General features: G+C 41.1%; 2 protein-coding genes across 11 annotated transcripts in view; one reads left to right on the top strand and one right to left on the bottom strand.

The window, feature by feature from the left end:
- PI4KA (phosphatidylinositol 4-kinase alpha) overlaps positions 1-645 on the bottom strand; it is a 98,326-nt gene extending 97,681 nt beyond the window's left edge. For 2 of the 5 annotated variants that reach the window (XM_038373632.2, XM_038373631.2), the window contains exon 1: positions 361-592. In XM_038373632.2, coding sequence (XP_038229560.1) covers positions 361-495 — 135 coding nt within the window. In that variant the 5' untranslated portion in view covers positions 496-592. Of the gene's footprint in view, positions 1-360 lie in introns of all 5 variants that reach the window. The other 3 variants (XM_038373630.2, XM_043497881.1, XM_043497880.1) reach the window with 3 other exon arrangements.
- Positions 643-23,724, top strand: SNAP29 (synaptosome associated protein 29). 6 transcript variants are annotated; one of them, XM_038373636.2, is made up of 7 exons: positions 645-956; positions 2,197-2,594; positions 6,775-6,971; positions 8,984-9,069; positions 11,631-11,735; positions 13,694-13,880; positions 14,874-18,078. In XM_038373636.2, the coding sequence occupies exons 2-6, from the start codon at positions 2,337-2,339 to the stop codon at positions 13,849-13,851; spliced, it is 804 nt and encodes a 267-aa protein (XP_038229564.1). In that variant the 5' UTR covers positions 645-956; positions 2,197-2,336; the 3' UTR covers positions 13,852-13,880; positions 14,874-18,078. The 6 variants fall into 6 exon arrangements, with proteins under 6 accessions (XP_043353818.1, XP_038229564.1, XP_043353819.1 ...); XM_043497884.1 differs by lacking the exon at positions 14,874-18,078 and adding an exon at positions 22,006-23,724 and having other exon boundaries at positions 709-956; XM_043497886.1 differs by lacking the exon at positions 14,874-18,078 and adding an exon at positions 18,108-20,348 and having other exon boundaries at positions 709-956.
- The last annotated feature ends 1,239 nt before the right edge of the window (positions 23,725-24,963 follow it).

Here is a 24,963-nt window from a genome sequence, read left to right as displayed (position 1 = left end):
AAGCTCTTAGCTTGGTTTCCCTATGGGTGAGCCACACTAACATCAGGCATAGATCCAGCATCCGCACACATAAACCCTGACACTCCGCCTTCGCGACACACGGACTCCATCCCCACGCATGACACCCGGCTCTCCACAGGAGACACACCCGCTGCCTCGCAAGACGCACGACCCACACGTATGACACCCCCAGGCATGAAACACCTACCACAGGGCGCGCGGCGCGCTCCACGCAGGACACGCTGCCCCACACACATGACGTACATCTCACAAACGTGACACTCCCTGGCGCCCCACCCACAGGACACCTGGCGCCCCAAGAGGGGTGGGAGGCGCCAAGGGAGGACCCGACCCCGTTACCTTCTCCAGGGGAGCGGGTCTCTGCACGGCCAGCGAGCGGGAAAGCGACAGCACCGTGTTGAAGTAAAAGCCCCGCGAGGAGCCGGAGCCGCTTCCCCGCCCCGCAGAGGCGGCAGCCGCCGCCGGGGCCGACATGTTGCGGGCGCGCCGCAGGGCAAGGCGGAGCGGCGCGCACCCTGCGATGTTATCTTCTCCCTCGCTCCCTCACCACTCCTCTCGCGAGCATCTCCCACTCCCCGCGGGAACGCCGAGCGCCAATCAGGTAACACATATGGCGGCGCCTACGCTGACTTCACTTCCGGGCTGGATACCCATCCTCTCGCGGGCGATGGATTATCCCAACTCTCAAACCGTACCCCCCACTCCAGTGCTGGAAATGGATTATCCTAGCCCCGGCCTGAAAGTTCCATAGCCGCCCGCTTCCCCGTCACACCCCACACTCCCCCCCCCCCCCAGCGAGTCATGATAGTTTATTCCAGCCGCTTCCCCTGCGCAGGGTGCAGCGATGGTTTAAGCCAGTAGTCACGGGGTGGAGGAGCCCGGCGGGTGCTGGCACCGCTCAGGCGGGAGTCGGGGTCGCTGGCGGGCGGCGGCTGGTGAGTGGGGGCCGGCGCGCGGCGCGGGAGCGAGGCCAGGAGGTCACAGGCCCCCCCCCCCGGGGGAGCGGCTCGCTGGCCCCTGCGAGGGGCGGTGTCCCAGCTCCCCAGCGACAGGAGGGGGGGGCGTCTCGGAGACGGAAGGGGCGTGGGGCTCCCGCGATGGGACCGCGCCGCCGCCCCGTCTGTCCAGGCCTCAGGCTCCCCTGCCCCTCCCCCCGTCAGGCCCGGTCCCTAGGAGTGCGGGGCGATGATACACCCACACCCCGGGGTGCTGCTGGCGGGGGCGGCCCGTGCCTGAGGCGTGTGTCCCCCTGTGGAGGAATGCCTGAGAGCTGCCCGGGGAGCGGCCCGCAGCGCGGCAGGGCGGGGGATGTGAGCCGAGACCGGGAAGCTGCCGAGGAGAAGGCTCTCCCCTCTGCCGTGCGGCAGGTCCGGGAGGAGAAGGCAAGAGCTAGAAGTAGGAGGCTCCATATGCGCGCGGGGGGGGGGGCTTTAGCTGTCTCGTGGTATCCATTAAAACAAGGTGAATGCAGCGCAACTGCAGTAGTTTTGTGTCTGGAATTACTTCAATGAGTGTCAAAGGGGAATGCTGCCTCCTTTCCCCGCTCTCCCCCTCCCCTTACTCGCAAAGGAGAGTTAAATCTGCACTGATTTGTTTCGTCTATTCCCTACAGGTTCCTATACTGCCTCCTTACCATAGTATCTGAGCACCCTGTAGTAATGTATTGAGCAACGTGACTAATATCTGTCAAGTGTGGCTCATCCTTTCTCTCATCCTCTTCCCCAGGGGAAAATTCAATGTGCAGTGTAATGTTTGGTTTGATAAATTATACGTACACTGTGCTACGAGTAAGCATTAGTAAAAGCAATATTAAATAAGTACCTGTTATGCTTGAAACAGAAGGTGGTGCCGTCTATGATGGCTTGTAGATCCTGTGGGAGTCTGTTCCATAGCCCCTTGAACTAGCCCTTGAGAATTTGCAGTTGCCTTTTTTACAGATGAGTTTTACCTTGCAATGGAGAGATCCATTGTGTCCCAGAAGCAGAGTCTGTTGTACTCAGGGAAAGAACAGAAATACCAAGATGCAATTTCCTACCCAGATATAAAAATGTATTTGTTCCTTTCTCTCTTATGTATCTTCTGTGGCTCATATCACAGCTTATATTTTTATACCTTAGTGAACAATTTTTCTTAACTCAGTGTTCTAAAGATAGCTAAAAACTGTTTCCTTTACAGGTAAACATTTTTCATCCTGTTGAGGTTCAATTCCTCTGAAACAATTGCTGTAGGCCCTGGGAATGCCAGTGTGACTCCAACCTCACGTTTCTCTAGTTTCACTCACACTACAGCCAAGGGAAAAAACATACACTGGCATTATGTCATCTTACACAAAAAACTATAATCCCTTTGATGATGATGATGATGATGATGATGAAGGTTTGAAGCCAGTAAAGTGGAACAATGGAAATGACATCTTTGATGACCCTACTGACAGGCAACATAGGGAGGCTACTAATAAACAGAGGTATCTTCAGCAGGAAGTTCTGAGGCGGGCTCAGGCCACAGAAGGCAGCACTAATAGATCTCTTTCCCTTATTTATGAATCTGAGCAAATTGGAGTAGCCACATCGGAGGTAAGTTCTTAATGACAGTAATATTGATTTTTTTCAAGATATAATCAAAACTTTACGTAAGTGCCTTTTTGGTTTATTAAGTCACATTATTAAAATGACTCAGCAATGTTAACACTAAACATAGAGATCGGTAAGGCCCAAATCTTGTAAACATTTAAGCCCGTGTGTAACTTTCCTCAGTAGAGTAGCATTAGTCTAAATGAGTGCATGATCAGGAGACAAGTTTGATTGTGACAATATTTTTCATGCTGAGTGCCTTCAGTTTTTACCTAACCATATAAAAAAGGTCCATATTGGCCTACTGGTCTTATTGAATGTCTGAGTAGTCTACACAAACTTCAAAAACACCTGAATCCAGGAAAAAAATCTAGTTCAATACCTTAAAAAATCTTAACTAAAGGTGCCTGCCAATATTTTGCATGCTGTCATGGTGAACTGCTTTATAAACTGTATTTCAGGGGGTTTAAAGTGAAAACTTTATAGGTCTTTTATCAAATACTCCTATTAGTTTATCTTGGTAGTCTGTAGAAACTGTTCATTGTTGCAGGGGCTGGGAGGTGATACTGGCAATGAAGCTGTTAGTTAATTTATTTTTGTTTGTTTTTAACTCCAAGTTGCAGCTTCCTTAGCTGCTTTAAAGTCTTGAGGAGAGTGTATCTGAGTTCTTGCAATAAAGCTTTCCTTTATGGGGTATGATTAAGACTCTGATAACATTAGTCTGATGTGTAACTGTATTTCGATAAAAATGCCAATTAAAAATTAGCAAAGCCTGTGTAGGTATTCTGTTACCACAATTATTTAATGAAAATGCTTGTTCTACCTGTGTAAAGTCTGATAGACCTTCTTTTTCCTGTAAAATTGTGGCCTGCAACTAGTATAGCATACTATGCAATGTGCTTAGGCTCATCTCTGTTACATTTCCTTTAGTCTGATGGGGATCTATTACAAATGTATCTAGAGTCACTAATTTGGTGTTCTGTGTTGCATCATCTGTTGAGGGAGGATGTTTGCTCAAATGGTAGTAATTTGCGTATATAATTCTGAGGGAATGCATATACGCAAGTCATATAATTGTCTATAATAACTTTTGTGACTAACTTGATTTAGATAGTAAACTCTTCAATATAAGCACTTTGAGAGGTAATAATAATAAAAGTTCTCTAATAGTAGAAGGAAAAATCCAACCTTTATCACAAAACAATTTGGTTTATTATTGAAAATCCGAAAGAAATTTGCAATGTAGGCCTGATTTAGTGTTGATGGTAGAGTCTGAATGGCACAGAACTGGTTGCTTGAGTGGGGAAACATAAAGTAAAAAGAGACACGGCAAGACTGCTTATCTAAAATTCAGTAAATCTAGGAGAGAATATGGACAGCAGTTCTATTTTTCATTAATGCAACTGCAAGCAGATGGATTCTGGCTGCGTATCTTTAAGCCATTGAAATATCAAACTGCATATCTGTGTGCTTTAGACTTTTAAAACTATAGGCTGTAGGAATCAGTTAATGCAGAAAAGACTCTTATAAGAAAATAGCATTAACATTTTTCTATCAGTGGATGCTGTCTGAATGCAGTGCAGACTATTCGTGTGAAAATGATACCCTTTGTTAATGAAAATGTGGAACTGAAATAATTCTAATAGCATTACTTGCCTCACTTATGTAGATTCTGCATTGGTAATCTCTTTTCATCTCTATACTTCCATGGTAAAATGTAACATACCTTAGCAAGGGCAGATAAAGGTGTTAAGACCTGATAAAAATGGTGACTAACAAGTTTTTAGATCTTGTTCACAATAGGTGGCAGGAAGTTGGCATTTCTTATTAAGAACTGTAGAGCTAATAAAGGCTACAGTTGCCTTGATCTGGAGTTGGCAGTTATTGATTTTAGTGCTACAAGGGCTAGATGCCTTAGAAATACCTCAGGGAGAAAGAGGCGCTTTTTTGTCCAAGCATGTCTGTTTCCCTCTTTGCATTTTTTGCTTTCTCTTTTATTGGTTCTCCTCCTCTTCTTCTTCCTGGAAGCTTTTAATCATCCTTTTTCACAATTGCCACCACCCTGAAATGTAATTATCAAGTTCTTGTCACTTTTGTTTGCATGCATCTAATGCTGAAAACAAAATTAAATTAATAAGGAATCTTGCTTCCACTTTTCTACTGAGCTTGTACTAAGGAATAGGAAAGCGAAACTAATTCTGCTTCTCCATTTTCATGAAGCAGTCCCTTTGGATGGAAGGCCAGAGAGCTTAGCAAGATGCTGGTTTGATTTCTGCTTACAACTGCAGGGTAAAGACTTACAAACGTTTGTACTAGCGGGTAGAATGGTTCAAATCTGAACCATTTCTATTTGTCACTTTCATCATCCACATTAGAAATTGCTGCATGCCTAATTAAATGTGGTATGAGGCAGCATGGTCTAGTGGATATAACACTACGCTGGTACCTAGGAGAGCTCTGTTCTGTTCTTGGCTCTGCCAGTGATCTGCTATGTGACCTTGCCCAAGTCATTTCTTTTTGTGCCTCTGTTTTCCATCCACCCTTTGTCTGTCTCTTTAGACTGTAAACTCTTCAGGGACTTCAAACAGCGCCTTGTGCAGTGGGCCTCAAGGTCAGTTGAGGCTTCTAGGCACTAGCATAAAAATAATAAATAACAATTACATAAAGGAAAGTTAGAGCCTGGAGAACAATGGGTTTAAAATGTAAGAAAACTTGCACTATATTTATCCTTGATTCTTGTGAAAATCTCCCATTGACATTAATGAAAATTCTGCAGGAAGAATGAGAATAAAATAGCTTCTTAAATCTACATGTTTCAGAGTAACAGCCGTGTTAGTCTGTATCTGCAAAAAGAAAAGGAGTACTTGTGGCACCTTAGAGACTAACAAATTTATTTGAGCATAAGCTTTCGTGAGCTACAGCTCACTTCATCGGATGCATGTAGTGGAAAATACAGTGGGGAGATTTTATATACACAGAGAACATGAAACAATGGGTGTTACCATACACACTGTAACAATAGTGATCAGGTAAGGTTAACTATTACCGGCAGGGAGGACCTTTTGTAGTGATAATCAAGGTGGGCCATTTCCAGCAGTTGACAAGAAAGAGCGTGTGAGGAACAGTGGCGGGGGGAATAAACATGGAGAAATAGATGTCAAGAATTATAACATTCAAAAACCAGTAGGAGAACACTTCAATCTCTCTGGTCACTCCATTACAGACCTAAAAGTGGCAATTCTTCAAAAACAGACTCCAACGAGAGACTGCTGAATTGAAATTAATTTGCAAACTGGATACAATTAACTTAGGCTTGAATAGAGACTGGGAGTGGATGTGTCACTACACAAAGTAAAACTGTTTCCCCATGTTTATTCTCTTCCCCCCCCCCCCCCCCGTTCCTCACACGCTCTTGTCAACTGCTGGAAATGGCCCACCTTGATTATCACTACAAAAGGTCCACCCCCACCCCCCTGCTCTCCTGCTGGTAATAGCTCACCTGATCACTCACCTGATCACTCTTGTTACAGTGTGTATGGTAACACCATTGTTTCATGTTCTCTGTGTATATAAAATCTCCCCACTGTATTTTCCACTAAATGCATCCGATGAAGTGAGCTGTAGCTCACGAAAGCTTATGTTCAAATAAACTTGTTAAATCTACATGTGTTTCACAAATCTGTGGTATATAGTAGTAGTCAAAAAGGGATGTTTGAGTTATTGATGGGTCAGGAAATAGAAATTTTATATAAAATTTCCACATATAATATAAATTAGAGGAAAAAAGATAAGGTTACAAAATATTGGAAGTAGCATGTCGTGGAGGGGGGTGTTTATAACTTGTCCAGTAGTCTAGACATATGTAAGCAAGGAGGGCTTAACTCAAATTTCAGGAATGATTCAGTATTCTGGCTTCCTGTTTCCATCTAACTGGCTCTCCTGACTAAGAGCAATATCTTAAAACTCTGATGCTTCAAATTCATGTACGATAAACAGAGGATCCCTTATATTGCTAAGGAGTCGTATAGCAATTCTATATAATTATCCATAAAACATAGCCCACTACAGATTGAAAACGGGAAACGCAGCTTTTGAAATCTTATTCCTAAATGTTAAAACTATTGACATCACAATCTATCCCTTGACTTGACTAACTTCCATTTTTCTGTTAATTTCCCTTTAGGAACTTGTACGTCAGGGTGAAGCACTAAAGCGCACTGAACGAATGGTGGATAAAATGGACCAGGATTTAAAGACTAGTCAAAGACACATAAACAGCATTAAGAGTGTCTTTGGTGGTTTTGTGAACTACTTCAAATCGAAACCTCCAGAGACCAAGCCTGAGCAGAATGGAGCCCCTGAGTACCAAGGAAATAGCAGGTGAGTAGAATGAGAATTTTAAGAGCGGTAGCGGTCAGTTGGAGATGGCAGCAGAGACGACGCATAGGTGGGGCATGTCGGGTTTTATGAATCCTTTTTCACAATTGCCATTGCCCTAGATTGGCTTGTGGAGGAGGGAGAAGGGCTCTATTCTCCTGCTGCGCCTGCCCCCAAGCACGCCTTACCCCTGTCCCCGGCAGCACCCACATGTAACATATTGGGGGGGGTCCACTGGGCAAAGGAGAGGTGTGGGGTGGTCATGTGTGCTCCTCTTTCAATTGTGCCCCCCACCTCTCCACCAGTATGGGGAGGCACGAGTCATCTATGGTTGGCAGGGAGACCTGCCTCTTAGCAGAGAAGTCTTGCAAACTGATTCCATGCACTGCAGGATGTAGACAAAAAGAACACTACTCCATCATGCCATCTCTATGGCTGGAATAGCTTTCTTGAGATGGTCTGCAAGGCCACTATCCCCTTCTCTATTCTGATCCCTTCTTAAAATCTTCAACTTGCACAATTTAGAAGTAGCCAACACATTTTAGTTTAAATAACATAACCTCCATTCTCCTTTATTCCATGCTGTGTACTAGCTTGAGTAATGGTAATCTTACTGACTTCTACTCTATTGTGCTGTGTCTAATATTGAACCCCAATTCTGCACTTGAGTCTGCATAGCCACTAGAGTCAGCACAGTCACACTGCACTGTTGAGGCTTTAGTTTGTAAGCTCCTCAGGTCAAGGACCAAGTATTTCATCTGTATTGTGATCCCCTAGTACGTATTTCAGTATTCTATACTAATAAATATAAGCCTCTGGAGTTTTGATCAAACCAGCATGCATTTCTGCCCACTAAACATGAAAAGTCTTCGATACTTAAATGGTCAATCAGTCAAATATTGCAAAAAATATTTGCAAAATAACTTGTTCATTATATGTTAAAGGCAGCTAAATCTTTAATTTTCTAACTTGGTTTCAAAATTTGAAAGAATGTTTTTAAGCCTTAGTCGTGGAAATTATATTGCAGTGAGTTTGTACTGGTACATGCAGATATATTTCTTGGGGAATAAGAATGCTGAATGTTTAAAGCATTTGAAGACAAAAGTGCTGTATGTGAGCTAAGTGTTCTTCATGATCTCTAGAGAAAATCAGTATCATCACAGGATGGTAAGAAACTATTAAATATGACTGATCTAAAAATTGAATAACTTTTATTCTGAAATGTTCCAATTTTTCAGTGACTTGTAATGGGAAAGCTGGTTCTTTCAATTGTATGTTGTAAATTAGCAAGATGGTGACTATTTTCTTCTCTGATGCTTTTGCTAAAGTTTTTATTATTCCTTTTTTTTTTGGTACTTGTGGTAAGAATAATTTCATGTTATCTAGATAGTTCCTTTAATGAGAACTGTGTAGAGGTTTGTAGCTGTACAGCCTTGTAAATTTGTGTAACAGCTTTTTAAAAAAAAAAAAAAAAAAAAATTAGGAAATCCAGAGCTGGACCCCTTCCATAATCAAGAATACTGAAAAACTCCCTCCTATTTATAATGTGGTCTTGTACTATTTCTCTTTCCAATTTACTAACAACTCTGAATAAAAACAAACAAAAGTTAAGCAAACTGACTTCTTAGAGGAGAACCATGTGACATTCACCTTCAGTGCAGCAGTGTGTGAATAACACAGCAACATTGTATGTGTATCGTTTCAGGGGAGAGGGCAGTTACTGTACGGTATTTGGCTATATGTCTTGGCAAGTGCCTTTACTGGTAAAGAGTGGGGGCTTGATTCTGTTCCCACAGAAGTTTATACGAATTTTGCTGTTGACTTCAGTGGGGGCATGATTGATCCCTATAAGATTAAAAATGAATGTCAAGAGAAGGGGAACTGGTTCTAAATAAGAAGCAATTTGCTCTTCTTAAAGGAATTTGGGGCCTAATGCTATTCAGTCGTTACAGAATTCAATCATTGGGCACCAAGAATATTTCCTCCTTTTTTATTTTTTTTTTCTCTCTTACCAGATTAAAAGAAGCCATGATCTTTAGTAAAGAACAGGAATCAAGGTACCAGGAGAGTCATCCAAATTTAAGGAAGCTGCGTAATTCTGGTTTGTTAATATGTTTAATGTTGCCTGTCACTTTGGGTGTACTCTACATAGCTTAGAGCTGTGTCTATTTAGCCTTCCTGCAAAGAGTATCATCACATATAGACACTAACAATAAAGAGGGTTAGAAGCTTGCAAGATTCAGTACCTTTCCTTCCTCATGCAGATGCAACCTAAGCAGTGTACAAGAGCCTACCTAGTGTGTTGAAGGATAGCCATATCCTGTGTATGTCAAATGATTAAAAATGGTTCAGAAGGAGCACATTTGAACCATGTGTCTCCACCGATTTCAGACATGGCTGACTCCCTTATCAATATAGATGTAGCTAACCCTGATCCAGGAGATACATGTCTTATTTATACAAAATAGCATGTAGGCTTTTGTTCTGTCCCTAGCTTTTGTATTAAGCAAACTTCAGCTAATGTTGGTTGGTGCTGAATGCCCATAGCCTGCTTTAAATAAGGGCCCATTTTATAACTAGTCTTCATTTATATTTGTGAGGGTTAGAAAATAATGGTGAACAAGCCTCTGATAGTGTGGCTGATGTGATTAGGCCCTATGATGGTGTCCCCTGACTAGATATGTGGACAACAATCCACTGGTGATCTTCCTGAAAACACTATCTTAGCCACTATGGATGTAGAAGCCCTCGACACCAACGTTCCACACAAAGATGGACTACAAGCCGTCAGGAACAGTATCCCCGATAATGTCACGGCAAATCTGGTGGCTGAACTTTGATTTTCTCCTCACCCATAACTATTTCACGTTTGGGGACAATGTATACCTTCAAATCAGCGGCACTGCAATGGGTACACTCATGGCCCCACAGTATACCAACGTTTTTATGGCAGACTTAGAACAACGCTTTCTCAGCTCTCATCCCCTAATGCCCCTACTCTACTTGCACTACATTGATGACATCTTCATCATCTGGACCCATGGAAAAGAAGCCCTTGAGGAATTCCTCCAGGATTTCAACCATTTCCATCCCACCATCAACCTCAGCCTGGACCAGTCCACACAAGAGATCCACTTCCTGGACACTATGGTGCTAATAGGCGATGGTCACATAAACACCACCCTATATCGGAAACCTACTGACCGCTATTCCTACCTACATGCCTCTAGCTTTCATCCAGATCCTACCACACGATCCATTGTCTACAGCCAAGCTCTACGATATAACCTCATTTGCTCCAACCCCTCAGACAGAGACAAACACCTACAAGATCTCTATCATGCATTCTTACAACTACAATACCTACCTGCTGAAGTGAAGAAACAGATTGACAGAGCCAGGAGAGTACCCAGAAGTCACCTACTACAGGACAGGCCCAACAAAGAAAATAACAGGACGACACTAGCCATCACCTTCAGCCCCCAACTAAAACCTCTCCAACGCATCATCAAGGATCTACAACCTATCCTGAAGGACGACCCATCATTCTCACAGATCTTGGGAGACGGGTCAGTCCTTGCTTACAGAGAGCCCCCCAACCTGAAGCAAATACTCACCAGTAACCACACAACAAAAACACTAACCCAGGAACCTATCCTTGCAACAAAGCCTGCTGCCAACTATGCCCACATATCTATTCAGGGGACACCATCATAGGGCCTAATCACATCAGCCACACTATCAGAGGCTCATTCACCTGCACATCTACCAATGTGATATATGCCATCATGTGCCAGCAATGCCCCTCTGCCATGTACGTTGGTCAAACTGGACAGTCTCTACGTAAAAGAATAAATGGACACAAATCAGACGTCAAGAATTATAACATTCAAAAACCAGTTGGAGAACACTTCAATCTCTTTGATCACTTGATTACAGACCTAAAAGTGCCAATTCTTCAACAAAAAAAGCTTCAAAAAAAGACTCCCAATGAGAGACTGCTGAATTGGAATTAATTTGCAAACTGGACACAATTAACTTAGTTTTACTTTGTGTAATGACACATCCACTCTGTCTTTTTATTCAAGCCTATTTCCTCGTGTTTATTTCCCCCCCCCCAACTGTCCCTCACACGCTCTTGTCAACTGCTGGAAATGGCCCACCTTGATTATCACTACAAAAGGTCCCCCCGCTCTCCTGATGGTAATAGCTCACCTTACCTGATCACTCTCGTTACAGTGTGTATAGTAACACCCATTGTTTCATGTTTTCTATGTATATAAATCTCCCCACTGTATTTTCCACTGAATGCATCCGATGAAGTGAGCTGTAGCTCACGAAAGCTTATGCTGAAATAAATCTGTTAGTCTCTAAGGTGCCACAAGTACTCCTTTTCTTTTTGCAATACAGACTAACACGGCTGCTACTCTGAAACCTGACGTGACTTTAGTTACTGCTTTAAATTTACAACCAGGAAATCCACTTGCAAACGTGAATTTCCGCTTATCGTAAAGCGAGACCTATTGATAGTGATGTTGGATTGAATCTATTAGGTTCCACTGACAGAGTGCCAGCTGTCAGTCAGCTAGAGCAATTCTTAATAGTTCTGAACCATTCGTTTGTTTGTTTATGAGGACTAGAAATGTCTTATGTTGTTAACAGACTACGATTTCAGTGGAACCAATTCAGAATCTTCTGTCCAACCTGATGTTTATCCAAAGAATCAACATCTCCGAGCTTACCACCAGAAAATTGACAGCAACTTAGGTGAGTTAGAAATTGAAGCTATGTGACTTAACGTGATTTCCATATCTTGCTATTTATAGCCTGAGAGAATTCAGAGCAGTCTATTCCCAGCTAGCTGTGTCCCTAAAACTTTGCGTTTAGTTCACACGCAGACCTTTGATCATAAAAGCTCCTCTGTGTATGCAGTTTCTATTTCAAAAGCTTCTGCCTGGTAGATCTGCTATATGCTTTAGGCCAGTCTTCATGATTAAGTCCCATCATGTTTCGCACATACTATGAATTTAGTAGTGGACCCTTCTTGTCCAAAATGGATTTTGATCAGGTGGCGGACTGTTGTAGGACAGATGACACTGTTCATTAATAGATCTGAGTTAAAAATGCTTTTAATGTAAAACCAGCTATAGATTGAAACTGGCTAAGATTATTGCAATAATATAATAATATAATATTTCTGTATGGAAACTAACATCTGCAATGGGGTATCCCTGCTGGGTCTCAGTATTTTCTTTTCTCTGTGCTCCTATGGCTTTTGTTTCTATATTGGACTCCACTGAGACCAAAACAATTTATTCAAAGATGTTTTGGTTACTGAACTGCTGAACAATTTATTTTTTAAAGAAAACCACACCACAGTTATCCCAAAACTTTTTAACCTATTACCAATTGCCACTTTGCGTAATTTAAATATCTTGTCTTTTGACTACATCAAAATAATACCTGTTGCATGTTTAACCAATCACTGTGCAGACATTCCTGTGCAACATCTCTTCAAATGGATGGAACAGGGTCAAGCAGGATCATCCAGCTATGCTGAAAAAGCACATTAGCTGGGTATTACTGATAAGAATACCAGTAAGGAAATACCCATTTTAGCATTTAAATATCAAAAATATGAATACCATAGTCTCCTGTAATTTAGAATGTACCATTTATTTTGCATAGTATGTTTGTTTGAGTTTGTTAATGTCAGTAGTGCATCAGTTTGGATTCTGAAGCCTTCATAAACAAATGCTTAAAACTTTATTTTAATGAGCTTAAAGTTCTGAAGAAAATGGAAAAAAAAAAAATTGGAAGGAATGAAACCCTTAATGTATGGATTTTTTTCTCTTTCTGCGTATATTAGTCTTCTGAAGAAAGAACAATCGTAATCTGTTTTATTCTGTATAACATGCCTCTTGTCTGCTCTGTGTGATATGGAATAAAACAAATACATGAAGAATCAGGATGCTGAGCCATAAGCGTTACGATAGATATAACAACTGTTCTACTCCCACTCCATTCTGAACTTGTTAGTTTCCAAAACATTTATGCCAGCCAATTGTGCAGTAAACGTCTTTTCTGCAGTTAACTACTTCAAAGAACACATTCTAGGATATAGGAACACATAAACCTGTTCATCCACATTAAATAAACTTGTACCTTATGGAAGGAAATGCTCTAAAAATCCGTGTACAGAAAGTGGGTGTATTGCAAGGATTGGAGCTTTATAGAATTAACCATTTTTACGCCTGTGTATTTTGATCTTCCTTGATAATAAATATCAGTTTAAAGAACAAACTGTGTTGGCAGACTACTCACGTTAGGGTGTCAACTGTACAGAGGCAAGAAAAAATATATATCCATCCTTAAAGTAAAGGGAGAAAGTTAACATGTTTAAATATATTTTAGACCCGACAAATACCTTAGTTTGTAAAGATCAAATTTAGTTTTCACCATTTATTGTGTCTTTTAGTTTACACTATACTCACTTTGAGCAACGAAAAAAAGATTAGTCACTTTTCTGGTACTAATGTGCTACCAGTGTTGTAACATTTGTGTTGCAAATATTGTAGGGGAATAGTTAAGCAGCTTTCACTGACACTTTGGTTTATTTTAAGGTTTTGGGGAAAATAGGAATTTTGACAGCTCCCATTTAAAGGGACCCTATATCTTGTAATTCCTGCTGTTTGAACCTTCATACTCCCTCTCTCCATTGGCAGATGACATATCTTCTGGGCTTGGCCGTCTGAAAAACCTGGCTCTGGGTCTGCAGACAGAAATTGATGAGCAGGATGACATTCTTGATCGGCTAACCGGAAAAGTAGACAAACTGGATGTCAATATTGCAAGCACTGAAAGAAAAGTCAGACAACTGTAAAAGACTTCTCAGAAATTCTTTCCTTCAGCGTAAGATCTTCCTGGATGTTTATCTTGCTGGGGGTTTTCTTTTTTTTTTTTTTTTTGTTGTAAATCTTGGACAATATCCATTTCTTACTTTGTCAGTGGCTTAGCTATCATTAAAATTGCAGAATCTTGAGTGCAACATAGGATCTTAAAACACTTCTTAATATATACATATGTGTACATTGGACAGCACATCTTTTTGCATCTGATTGCAATCCTTCACTCTGGATTCCTGCTCATTTATATTATGTGCCATGTGCATATAGGAATTTTCAGTCTATATGTTTCAATGCCCTTATCCTTAGAACTGTGGCAAAGAAAATAACTAAATTTTGCACCTGTTTTGCAAGGAATTGTTTAAGAATTTAAAAATAGCTATATGTAAACATACAGATTACCAGCTGTAAAAATAATTCTGAATGCTGTCTCCTAGCATTTCTGTGTTCGCTCCTAAGAAATCTGAGGTTTCCAAACAACTGGAATAGTTGTCAGATGTGACATGCAATGATGCTGGTACTAAAACTGTGTTGGTCCCCTTCTGCCTGGGGGGGAGTGATTCTGCACGCTCAAAAATCCTCCACTGATGATAGTGGTTGTCCTTTATGTGCTGCTTTTTGCCAGCCTACTGAGTAGGTGGCTGTTTGAACAGCAGCATCTCTCTTAAAAATGGAGCTTTGGACTAGTACTTCAATTTTAAACATTTTAATTTTTTCAAATAGGAAAGGTGGAGTGGGGGAGTTCATGCCATAGTCTTATGTGATGACTATTTCTTCCACCCTCAACACCATTGTTGAAAAATTAAACTTGCACCTATACTTACGTGCTCTCCAGCTTTCTGGCTTTGCAGTTTTTAGTTCCTACAGATGACAAATGTTTTAATTATTTCCAGTTTTCCAAATCCAAACTGGAATCCACCTGCTAGTTTTTTGGGGGGGTTCCCCCCCTTTATTTCTTTGTAAATAACACTGTTAAACAAAACTTATTTTAATTCTACAGCTGTGGGAAGGTAACAACCAAATGATCATCATCTATCTGCCTGATTGGTGACGTCTCTAAAACGAGCAGATAACGATTCAGATCTTACTGGACAAGTGTCCGTATCGCAAAATTCACCACCACATTTGACAGTAAGAACCTAGTTGGCAGTTCCAGCAGAGAGGCCAGTAAATTAAAACCCTGTTCACTGCAGCTGGTCCCTCCAGATTGTCATGGCACATCTATTAGCACTGTGGAGAAGCTTGCATTGTATATAGTTGCCAGTGCTGCATGTTGTGTTGATAAATGGAAAACTTTGGTGTCTAGGTCTGTTGATTCAGCGCCTTTCATAATCACTAAATTCACACATTTTTCCCTTTTTAAAAAAAAAATTTGTTCAAACACTTAAAAATCCCATCTTCTGACTTGGTGTGAACGTACTCCCTCTAGCGCATAAAGGACTTGGAGAATTTTCAACCCTCTTGTTCTATACAGTCTGTGTAGGAAAGTAAAGCATTAAACCGTCTGGACTTCCTTGCTATTGGGGGCAGTGTTACTGGAAAATAATTCCTCTAGTGCTCCTGGTAATTACATTTCTCTGATGTGAAACCATTTGAAAACTAGTTTATGCTGCACCCTGCCCTGCTGGTGTCACAAATATCACTTTGCAAAGAAAGTGGCTGCCACCAGCAGGAAATACACAGGTGCCAATTATGAGAGTGTTCTGCCATAGATCTTTCGTTACCTTCTAATTTTCTTGTTCTCTCCCATTTGAAAGTTTGAAAAAGCCTGTTCCTACCTACACATCTTCTGCCCTTGGTGTGTATACGCATTATTAGCGCTTTTCCCCCATTGCCAGGATATTCCTGAGTGATTAGCTGTCTCATCTTAACGTTGGGGCATTTATTTAGAAAGTAACAGATATCATGAACTTGTAAAAAGCTGAAAGTGTGTGAGGGGAAGGAAGACTGAAACGTTTGTCCTACCTACCTTTGATGGCTTATTTAAGCATTCATCAGAAAAAATAGCGGTTGGAGGGGGGAAGTGCTTTGTTTTCTTGCTCTAGAACTTCCAGAACATAGTGCTGTGTGACAGAGGCATCTTTCTTTTCTGGGTCCAAGCTGTGTGTCTATGTATTCTATCCCAAGTTTAAGAATTGTGGAAAATTCCACTAGCAATTAGTAACAGTATTAACTTATTTGAAATCTGCCTTCACGTGTATATGCTTACCCCACAACTAGACTTTTCCTAAAGTAAGACCTTGGTAATCAGCGTGCAGGCTGAATAGTTTTCTCCATTGAGTTGTAGCTAATGGAAAAGAAATGTAGCTAGAAGATCCAACTATGTGTTCATGTATACTGAAAAACGAGAGGAAGATGGGGCTTGGATATGAACAGTGATGGCGATAGATTTGTTATTTTAACAGGGATGCCTTTCTGACATAATTTAGTTTAAGAAGAAATAGAAGAATTTATGTCACAAAACAGACAAGACTTTTTTTAATAATGTAGTTTTATTGGCCTTACTAAAGCTGCTTGTTTCCTTAGGGGAGATCTTTGCTATAAGAAATCTACTTTGGCTTTTAGAACATTTTGATCATTACACATTTCAAGTCAGAACTTGGAATTATGTGGGAGTTCTACAAAGGTCTATTTTCTCATCTCTTTACTCAGCCCCATTTACCCTTGCCAGTTGGTGACATCTGCTATTTTCTCATTGTTTACGGGCTTCCTGCTCTACTAACTTCTGTGGTCCCATTTTAAAAGATTGCTTTTCACATTCGGGCTCTTTTGTGGGGATGAGAGTTGTGTTCAAGCATAAACTTAAAATCTACTCCAAGCTGAACTCCTTTCCTAGCTTTCATAGAAGATGCTTTACACTGTCTGCTGCTAAAAAACGTAAACGTTCACAATGGGAAGAGAGCAATGCTGTGTTTTGTAATACAGTGATGAAATTCTTGCTGACTATAAAAACTATTTTGCAAAAAGAGGAAATAACTGAAAAGCTGATTTTTTTTTCTTTCCTAGAAATTTCTGCCTTCCCATGCTGCTGAAGGCTTAATTTTTGTAACTAGTCTTTTAGAACCTGTCTAAAATACCATTTCATTTTTCTGTCGGGTACCACTGAGAAACTTATCCTCTCGTGTTGGCTTAAGCTTTTTAAACATGATTCTGCAAGCTTACCCTTGAGTGCCAGTTCAACCAACTATTCTGCTTAAGTGTGCCTGTTAGTAGGGTAGCTCCCTTTCTTTACAGCAGAACATCACTGATGATACTGTAGACTAGGCAACGTTTATTGGCTTGAGTGGCAGTTAGTGTTAAATATCAAAATAAGGTTGCAAAAACTTCTATGCAGGCATCTTTATAAAGTAAGACAGGCTTCCTCATAGGAAGATTTATTTCTTTAAATGAGGTTAGGGGTATTACAATTCAGAATTTTTTTCTTTCTGAGCACAGATTTGACAATAAGCAACCCTCTTTTAAAAAATTAAATCTGGCTATTGGTTTGTAATAAATTGCACCTATAAAACTGTTCTTGAGCATTGAACCAAAACTGCACTAAATAACCTAGGGCAGCCAAGATGTAGGCTCTAAGGCCCTGTTCTTGCACTGGGAACTGCACAGTCTGAGTCTGACTGAAATCACTGGGGCTCTGCCTGGGCACAGGGATCTACAGGGTACTCCATGCAGGCTCATGGCCTACGACTTTGTGTATGCATACAGAATGTCTAGAAGAAACTCTTTTGCTGTATTGAGGCCACTGTATTTAGACTGTATGCAAACAATACTCTGAAAATTTAGCTTGTTTGTCTAAAATTTCAGTTTTTTACACGATTGAAATGTAAAATATTTTGCTGTCTGATAGCTTTTGTGAATGTTCACCTTATGTAAAACTAAGAAATAGAAAATACTTTTTCCAGCCGTTCAGCCTTCAGAACAAACTGACTTTTGTCGTTCCTTTTACATAGGAAAGAGAGTGGTTTTGGCTTTGAAATTTGTGTGACATCAGCATTACAGGTAGTGATGATTTGACTACAGAACTGGCTTTTTTTAAATAGTAACATAATTATACACCACACAGATTTAATACTTTTTTTTATATACAAGCAAAATTGAAGTCTGTCTGTCTTTAATGAAAGATTAAACTGGATTTTAATTCGGCAATTTAAGATGTCAAATGGAATCTATATTGAATGGTGAGATGCTCAATAAAGGTGCTTATTGTACATGAAGACTTGTTGCATTTTATTTCCAGGGTGAAAGTATCATTAGTAGATGCTGGAAACCATCAAAGTATAATGATTGGATTTTTTTCCAGTAAAAGGATATTCTTTAACTGAGGATATTTCCATTATAAATAACATCCTGTCCACTCCCAAAAGTTGCTATAGTGTGGTGTCGTTCTTAGGAGCTACTACTCTGGAAGGAGATGCTTTAGCAAATCATGTAACTTCACCAGTCATTTGCTGCTGAACGACAACCCTTAATGCTATATAGGAAAACTAGGATTTCCCATGCATGGGCCTATAGGGATTACTGTGCCTTGTAGCAGATGCTTCTGAGAGCGGGGTGAAAGAGTTGGATTTCTGCCTAATCTTGTGGTGATCACCACAGACCCTGAATCTTGGGGTTTGGCCTGCCCTCAATTAACATGCATAGCTTTAATTGTTGGTAATAAAATGTAGACTTTATTTCAAAACATCAAAATCCTGCCACAGTATTTGACTCTAGCAGCAAATATCACAGGTTGGCTACGTTCTGTGTAAGGGACAACTCTTAGGGAATAAGGCAATCAAATTATGCGGTGTGTTGCAAGCTTTAAACCAGCAAGAATGTAGTTTTAGGGCATGGTCCCCAGTCTGGTCATACCAGTATTTTCCAAGGTGCCTGTAACCATGGTGGTGGTAGTACTTGTGTTTGGGGAGAGTAATGTGGTGTTTGGAAATCTCTGTATGAAAGGGATTTAAATACCTCCGTGCCAGTTAGTGCCACAGGAAAGAGTCTTTGAAGGTCTTATTGCAAGAAATTTTCAGTAGAAATGAGGAGCTAGTTCTTAGAGGAATCAGAATGGTGCTTAGAATTGAAGTATCTACTACAATTCTAGCTGCTACTTGTGTCCCTCAGCATGGATCTCCTACAAGTCAGAGGTGAGAGCCCCTTTCCTCCCACCTAGTAAATGGGGCAGACAAATCCTAAGGAGTACAGCAGAGATGTTTGAGAGAAATTTAGAAGCACTGTGTACTCTAGTCTCTTCTGGGTCTCAGCTCACTGTACTTATGTGCAAACTTAATTCTAGCATTGTGGAAAAAATCTGTCTGGCTTCATGTGAAGATATGGGGGTATTTTCTTTATGGCTAGCCAGGTATTTTCTCCCTTTTATGCTCTCTTAAAGGATTTCCTTGACCACAACTGAATCCTTGGCTTTCTTGGAAGTGAGAAAGGGAAAGGGAGGTGAAGGAGAGATGCTCATGCAGTTATGTAGGCAAAAAAATGGAATGATTGTCCTTTTGGAAGAAACAGCTACCCTAACCTCCGCTGTCTGTCTCTTTTCCTCACCCACCCCCACTCCTTCTTCTTTTTCGTCATCCTCCACAACCCCCTTCTCCTCCCTTCCACCACACAAACCTCCAGGAAGGAGGGAATTCTCCCATTTTTCATTTCCTTCAGTGTGCCTTTTCCCCAGGGGAACAAAAGATTCATAGAATCCTGGGGCTGAAAGAAAGGTGGAGTTGGCCCCAAAATAAGATGGCTCCCAAACTATTACTAGGAATAGTAATTGCTAGATGTCTCACTAGGGGCAGGGGTTGTCTAAATACAATAACTTGATAGCTCTGCACCAGCGATAAAGAGCCTAGCTGGAAAACAATGAGGCTGTGACTACACCATAGACAGAGTGGAGGTCCCCAGCAAACAGATTCCCATTGATGTGCATGGGTGCCTTGTGGGAGAACTGACCTCATTGACATCCTAATTCTGTTTGTCTTGGTTTGTATAGCTTTTTTAATTTAATTTATTTGTAAATATGATTTTCCTGTTTATAGAAAATCAGTTCTATCCAAAGATGAGCCCAGAACTCTATATAAGCAGGTTACATTCTGTCTCCAACAGTGTGTGTTTGGTCTTGTCAGTGCGCCTGACATCCTTCTGTTTTTCACAGCAATTGGGGCAACAGAGATGTGAAATGTGCTACTGAGACACTCTGGGTTTCTTTTTCCTTCATTGTTGCAAGGAAGGGATTTGGAGAGGGGTTGGAATTTATAAATAACGTAACCAAAATGTCCATTGTCCCTAGAATGTGCTGGACATTGCCCTTAAGAGTTTATAATCTAAATAGAGAACATGCATGCATGCACGCAGCAGTGGGTAAAAGAGAGGATGTACCATGAGATGGTTTTTAAACTCTCCATTTCAAAATGTTTATCATTTGCATTTATTTATATTAAGCTGTACCCAGACTTGTTACAAGATGTGTTTTAAGTAAACAGACAAGGATTAATGTTTATGTATTTTGTTTTTGTTTCACCAGTACCAGTCTATTTACTCATTGGTTTTAATCCCTTCCTATGGTCATTTTAATTCTGTATTCTCCTCCTCTAACATAACCCTGTCCCTATACCCCACTTTCCCTTCCCCTCTGTCTCTTCACTGGGACACTTAACTTTCCTCCCAGCTCCCTCCCTATTCCTCCATCCCAGTATTTGTCTCCTTCCCCTCATTGGACCTACCCACCTTACCCCAGTGGAAAAGAAAGGGGGTTCTGCCTCTCTTCTCTTTGCCCTTCCCTTGAGTCCAAATTCTTCTCAGCCCAGGTAGTGGGCTGGAATTCAGGAGACATGGGGTTCAGATCCTGGTTCTGTCAGTTTCTTTGTGTAACCTTGGACAAATCCTGTGCCTTAATTCCCTTTCTGTAAAATGGAGATTGTAATATTCCCCTATTTCACAGGGGTAGTGTCAGGTTAAATTAACCTATAATCAGGAGGTGCTTGGATGCTATTGTGATGGGGGCCATAATTAGCTAGCTAGAAAACTGTCCATGCTAGATGCTGATCTGTTATTGGTTGGATTGATCCCTTCTAGATGAGGCCTTTGCTGTTTTAGCCCATTGAACAGTTGGTGGTTGGGTTGTGGTGTCTGGGGGGAAAAGTTCTTAAGCCGCAATCACTGCCAAGCTCTTCTTTTGAGGAAGACCAATACTGTAATTGTGCTTTCATCATAAGCTGAAAGCAAAGGAGATGAAGATGTTCACTTCCGATGAAGTGAGCTGTAGCTCACGAAAGCTTATGCTCAAATAAATTTGTTAGTCTCTAAGGTGCCACAAGTACTCGTTTGTTTTACTGATCTGCATCTGGACTGTACATTTCCCACTCCTGCTAGTGTGCTCCATTGCTGGGTTTACGTTGGCAAGCTCTAAGGAGCCTGAAGGCTTCATGTGTGTCCAAGGGAGGTGAGCATAACCCCTCCCCATGTATAGCACATGGTTTCAGCTGAAACCTTAGGCTTCTGCCAGGCAATAACAAAGCCCACTCTGGTTAAGATGGAATAATGCTCTGTTCTGGACTGTGCCCTTTTAACAGAGATGAAGGAGGCAGCAACCTGTCACCCTAATTCAGTAAGGCATGTGCCAAACTTTCACCATGTGGATAGTACAATACAAGTCAATGGGGTTATTCGCATCCTTAGTCAGACACATGGTTACATACTTGCTGAGTCACTCAGGACCTGTGTTTGTTGGTATCTTGGAGCATCTTCAATAATTTCTAAGGCAACTTCTTTCTCCCCCAGGCTTGGTGGGTGTCAGTACTGTGGAGACAGTTCTTGTGAGAACATATTTTTGTTGTTTTTTTGACCTTTTGTGGTTCTCTTTCAACTTTTACTCTCTGGGAGTAATGGCATATAATAGAATTTATTCAAAGATTTGGACTGAAACTTAACAATTTCACAAAGCTTATCGAGTACTTTTGTCGGGGCTGTATATAAAATGAGATGGTTTGGCAGAGAAAAGAAATTCATTCTTGAGATATATTCTTACCCTCTGTGGTGATTTTTAAACTATTCAGTTAGCTATTGGCCATGTGCTATCATAGCCCTACCTGACTTTTGTTTTATTTTGAATTTCATCTACTGCTTTCCCATTTTGATACCTCTTTCTGCAGTATATCATGACTGGAGTGTTGTCAAATAATGAAGGAGCTGGGAGGGAACAGCCGGGAGGGATAACTTGAAAATCTGCTGACAAGAAGCAATTAAAGGCAATGTTGGGATATAGTGAAAGATGGAAAATATTGAAACTCGCCAGAAGTATCAAAATAAATATCGGCTACCGTCGTGTCTCTGAAGTGAATTTCCCTGGTGCTTTGCACAGCTATCATCAAAAGAAAACAGATGGACTGTGAAATATGTGAGCAGACAGACAAATTGGAGTCTGATCTTCAGGAACTGTCCATATTGATGTTCAAAATATCTTCTCCCTAAAATAAGGAGATAAATAGCTTCTATGCACTCTCATATTTTTATAATACAGAACATAGCTGGAAAGTTAGCCTCAATGTAGGTCAAAAATAACTGAAAACAATTTTGCTTGTAAATGTGATCGTGAGTAGATATGAGCAGACAGTGACAGCTGAGACAAGCACTTTAGTACATACTAGCTTATTTCTTCCTAATGCAGTAAGTGAAAGGATAACATTCCCATGAGACTAACCAAGTAGCCCAGGCTAGTCAACTGAGGGCCACATTGGCAATTTACCAGGTTCACGAGGGCTCAGCAAGTTGTGCAGAATGGATCATATTGCATCTGCTTCATTTTTAAGATTATGATGTTGGTCAGAATGGAGCAGAGCATTCTGGGATCTGTAGCCTTGACTGACTGTCCTCATTTGCAATACAAGGATAAATTCAGGCTCTGTTTTAAGTCTGTGAGCTGTATTTTGCCATCCTATTTTAATCCAAGGGTATAATGGGTTTAAGAGTGCAATAAACTTCCCCTCCCCAATTCCCAGGAAATTACCTATGTTCTTTCTCTTTGTGAATGAGTATAGTCAATCACAGCCCAGGCTTTGCTCACTTCACTACCTAATCAAGGCTTACCAGTATGTAGTAACTAGAAGTAGCAGTCAAACTGTCAGGAACCACATCTTAAGCAGGGCCATTCATGTTCAGGGTTGCTAGAAGAAGATCTGTATGTTATTGAGGTATCTTTGGGAGGACCCATGAAAATAATTTATTTTAAAAATAACTATCTGTGTCAAAATTAATGTCCTCCTTTCACACACCCCTTCTCTTCAAAGGCAACCAAATATCAGTTTAAGAACTGAGGCTCCCTATTAGAATAGGAAAAATTGTTTACTACTAATAGTTAAATTTCAGCCTTCATAAAATTAAAATAGGCAGAGCCTGACACAAAAAGGAGCAGATTCATTTCTGACACTGGCTATAAATTTCACTTGATGCAGTTGGGTTTTTTTTTTTTCACATGCTCACATTAGGATATTGTTGAATCAGAGAGTGATGTGTGGAAGGTCATAACAGAACAGATGGAATTCTGAAAGGTCAAAGTCGGACTCAAGAACATTTTCTCCCCACATTTCTTTTGCTCTTGAGCTCAGGACGGCTCAGTGCTGGCAGATGGTGGCTCAACTGCAAGCTGCTTCACCAGAGGACCTGCGTAAAATCTTTAGGGCTGTCGATTAATCGCAGTTAATTCATGTGATTAACTCAAAAATTAATTGCAGTTAAAAAAATTAATTGCAATGAATCGCAGTTTTAGTTGCACTGTTAACAATAGAATTCTAATGGAAATGTATTAAATATTTTTGGATGTTTTTCTACATTTTCAAATATATTGATTTCAATTACAACACAAAATACAAAGTGTCCAGTGCTCACTTTTTTATATTATTTTCAATTACTAATATTTGCACTCTCTAAAAATGATAAACAAAAGAAATAGTATTTCTCATTTCACCTCATACAAGTACTGTAGTGTAATATCTTTGTGAAAGTGCAACTTACAAATGTACATTTGTTGTTGTTGTTTGTTACATAACTGCACTTGAAAACAAAACAATGTAAAACTTTAGAGCGGGGTGGCCAACCTGTGGCTCCGGAGCCACATGCGGCTTTTCAGAGGTTAATATGCAGCTCCTTGCATAGGCGCCAACTCCAGGGCTGGAGCTACAGGTGCCAACTTTCCAATGTGCTGGCGGGTGCTCACTGCTCAACCCCTGGCTCTGCCTCAGGCCCTACGCCCACTCCACTCCTTCCCCTAAGGCCCCCACCCCTTCCCCTGAGTCTGCTGCGCCCTTGCTCCACTTCCTCTCCCCGGCCCGAGCCTCTTGCGCACCACAAAACAGCTGATTTTGGTGGGCTGGAGGTGCAGGGATGGAGGGTTAGGGGCTGATTGGCAGTGCTGCTGGTGGGTGGGAAACACTGGGTGGGGAGAGCTGACGGAGGGCTGCTGACGTGTTACTGTGTCTCTTTGGCAATGCATGTTTTTAAATTCTGGCTCCTTCTCAGGCTCAAGTTGGCCGCCCCTGCTTTAGAGCCTACAAGTCCACTCAGTCCTACTTCTCGTTCAGCCAATCATGAAGATTAACAAGGTTGTTTGTATTTACGGGACATAATGCTCTCTGCTTATTTGCAATGTCACCTGAAAGTGAGAACAGGCATTTGCATGGCACTTTTGTAGCTGGCATTGCAAGATATTTACATGCCCGATACGCTAAACATTAATGCTTTGGCCACCATTCCAGAGGACATGCTTCCATGCTGATGATGCTTGTTACAAAAAAAAAAAAAAAATCCGTTAATTACATTTGTGAACTCTTGGTGGAGAATTGTATGTCTCATGCTCTCTTTTACCTGAATTCTCTGATATAGTTCATGTTATAGCAGTCTCAGATGATGACTGAGCGTGTTGTTTGTCTTAAGAACACTTTCACTGCAGATCTGACAAAACGCAAAGAAGGTACCAATGTGAGATTTCTAAAGTTAGCTACGGTACTGGACCCAAGGTTTAAGAAGCGGAAGTGCCTTCCTAAATCTGAGGGCCGAGGTGTGGAGCATGCTTTCAGAAGTCTTAAAAGAGCAGCACTTTGATACAGAAACTACAG

Source organism: Dermochelys coriacea, chromosome 15 (genome assembly GCF_009764565.3).
Source record: "Dermochelys coriacea isolate rDerCor1 chromosome 15, rDerCor1.pri.v4, whole genome shotgun sequence".
Taxonomy (NCBI): domain Eukaryota; kingdom Metazoa; phylum Chordata; order Testudines; family Dermochelyidae; genus Dermochelys; species Dermochelys coriacea.
This window is presented reverse-complemented; position numbering and strand designations above follow the sequence as displayed.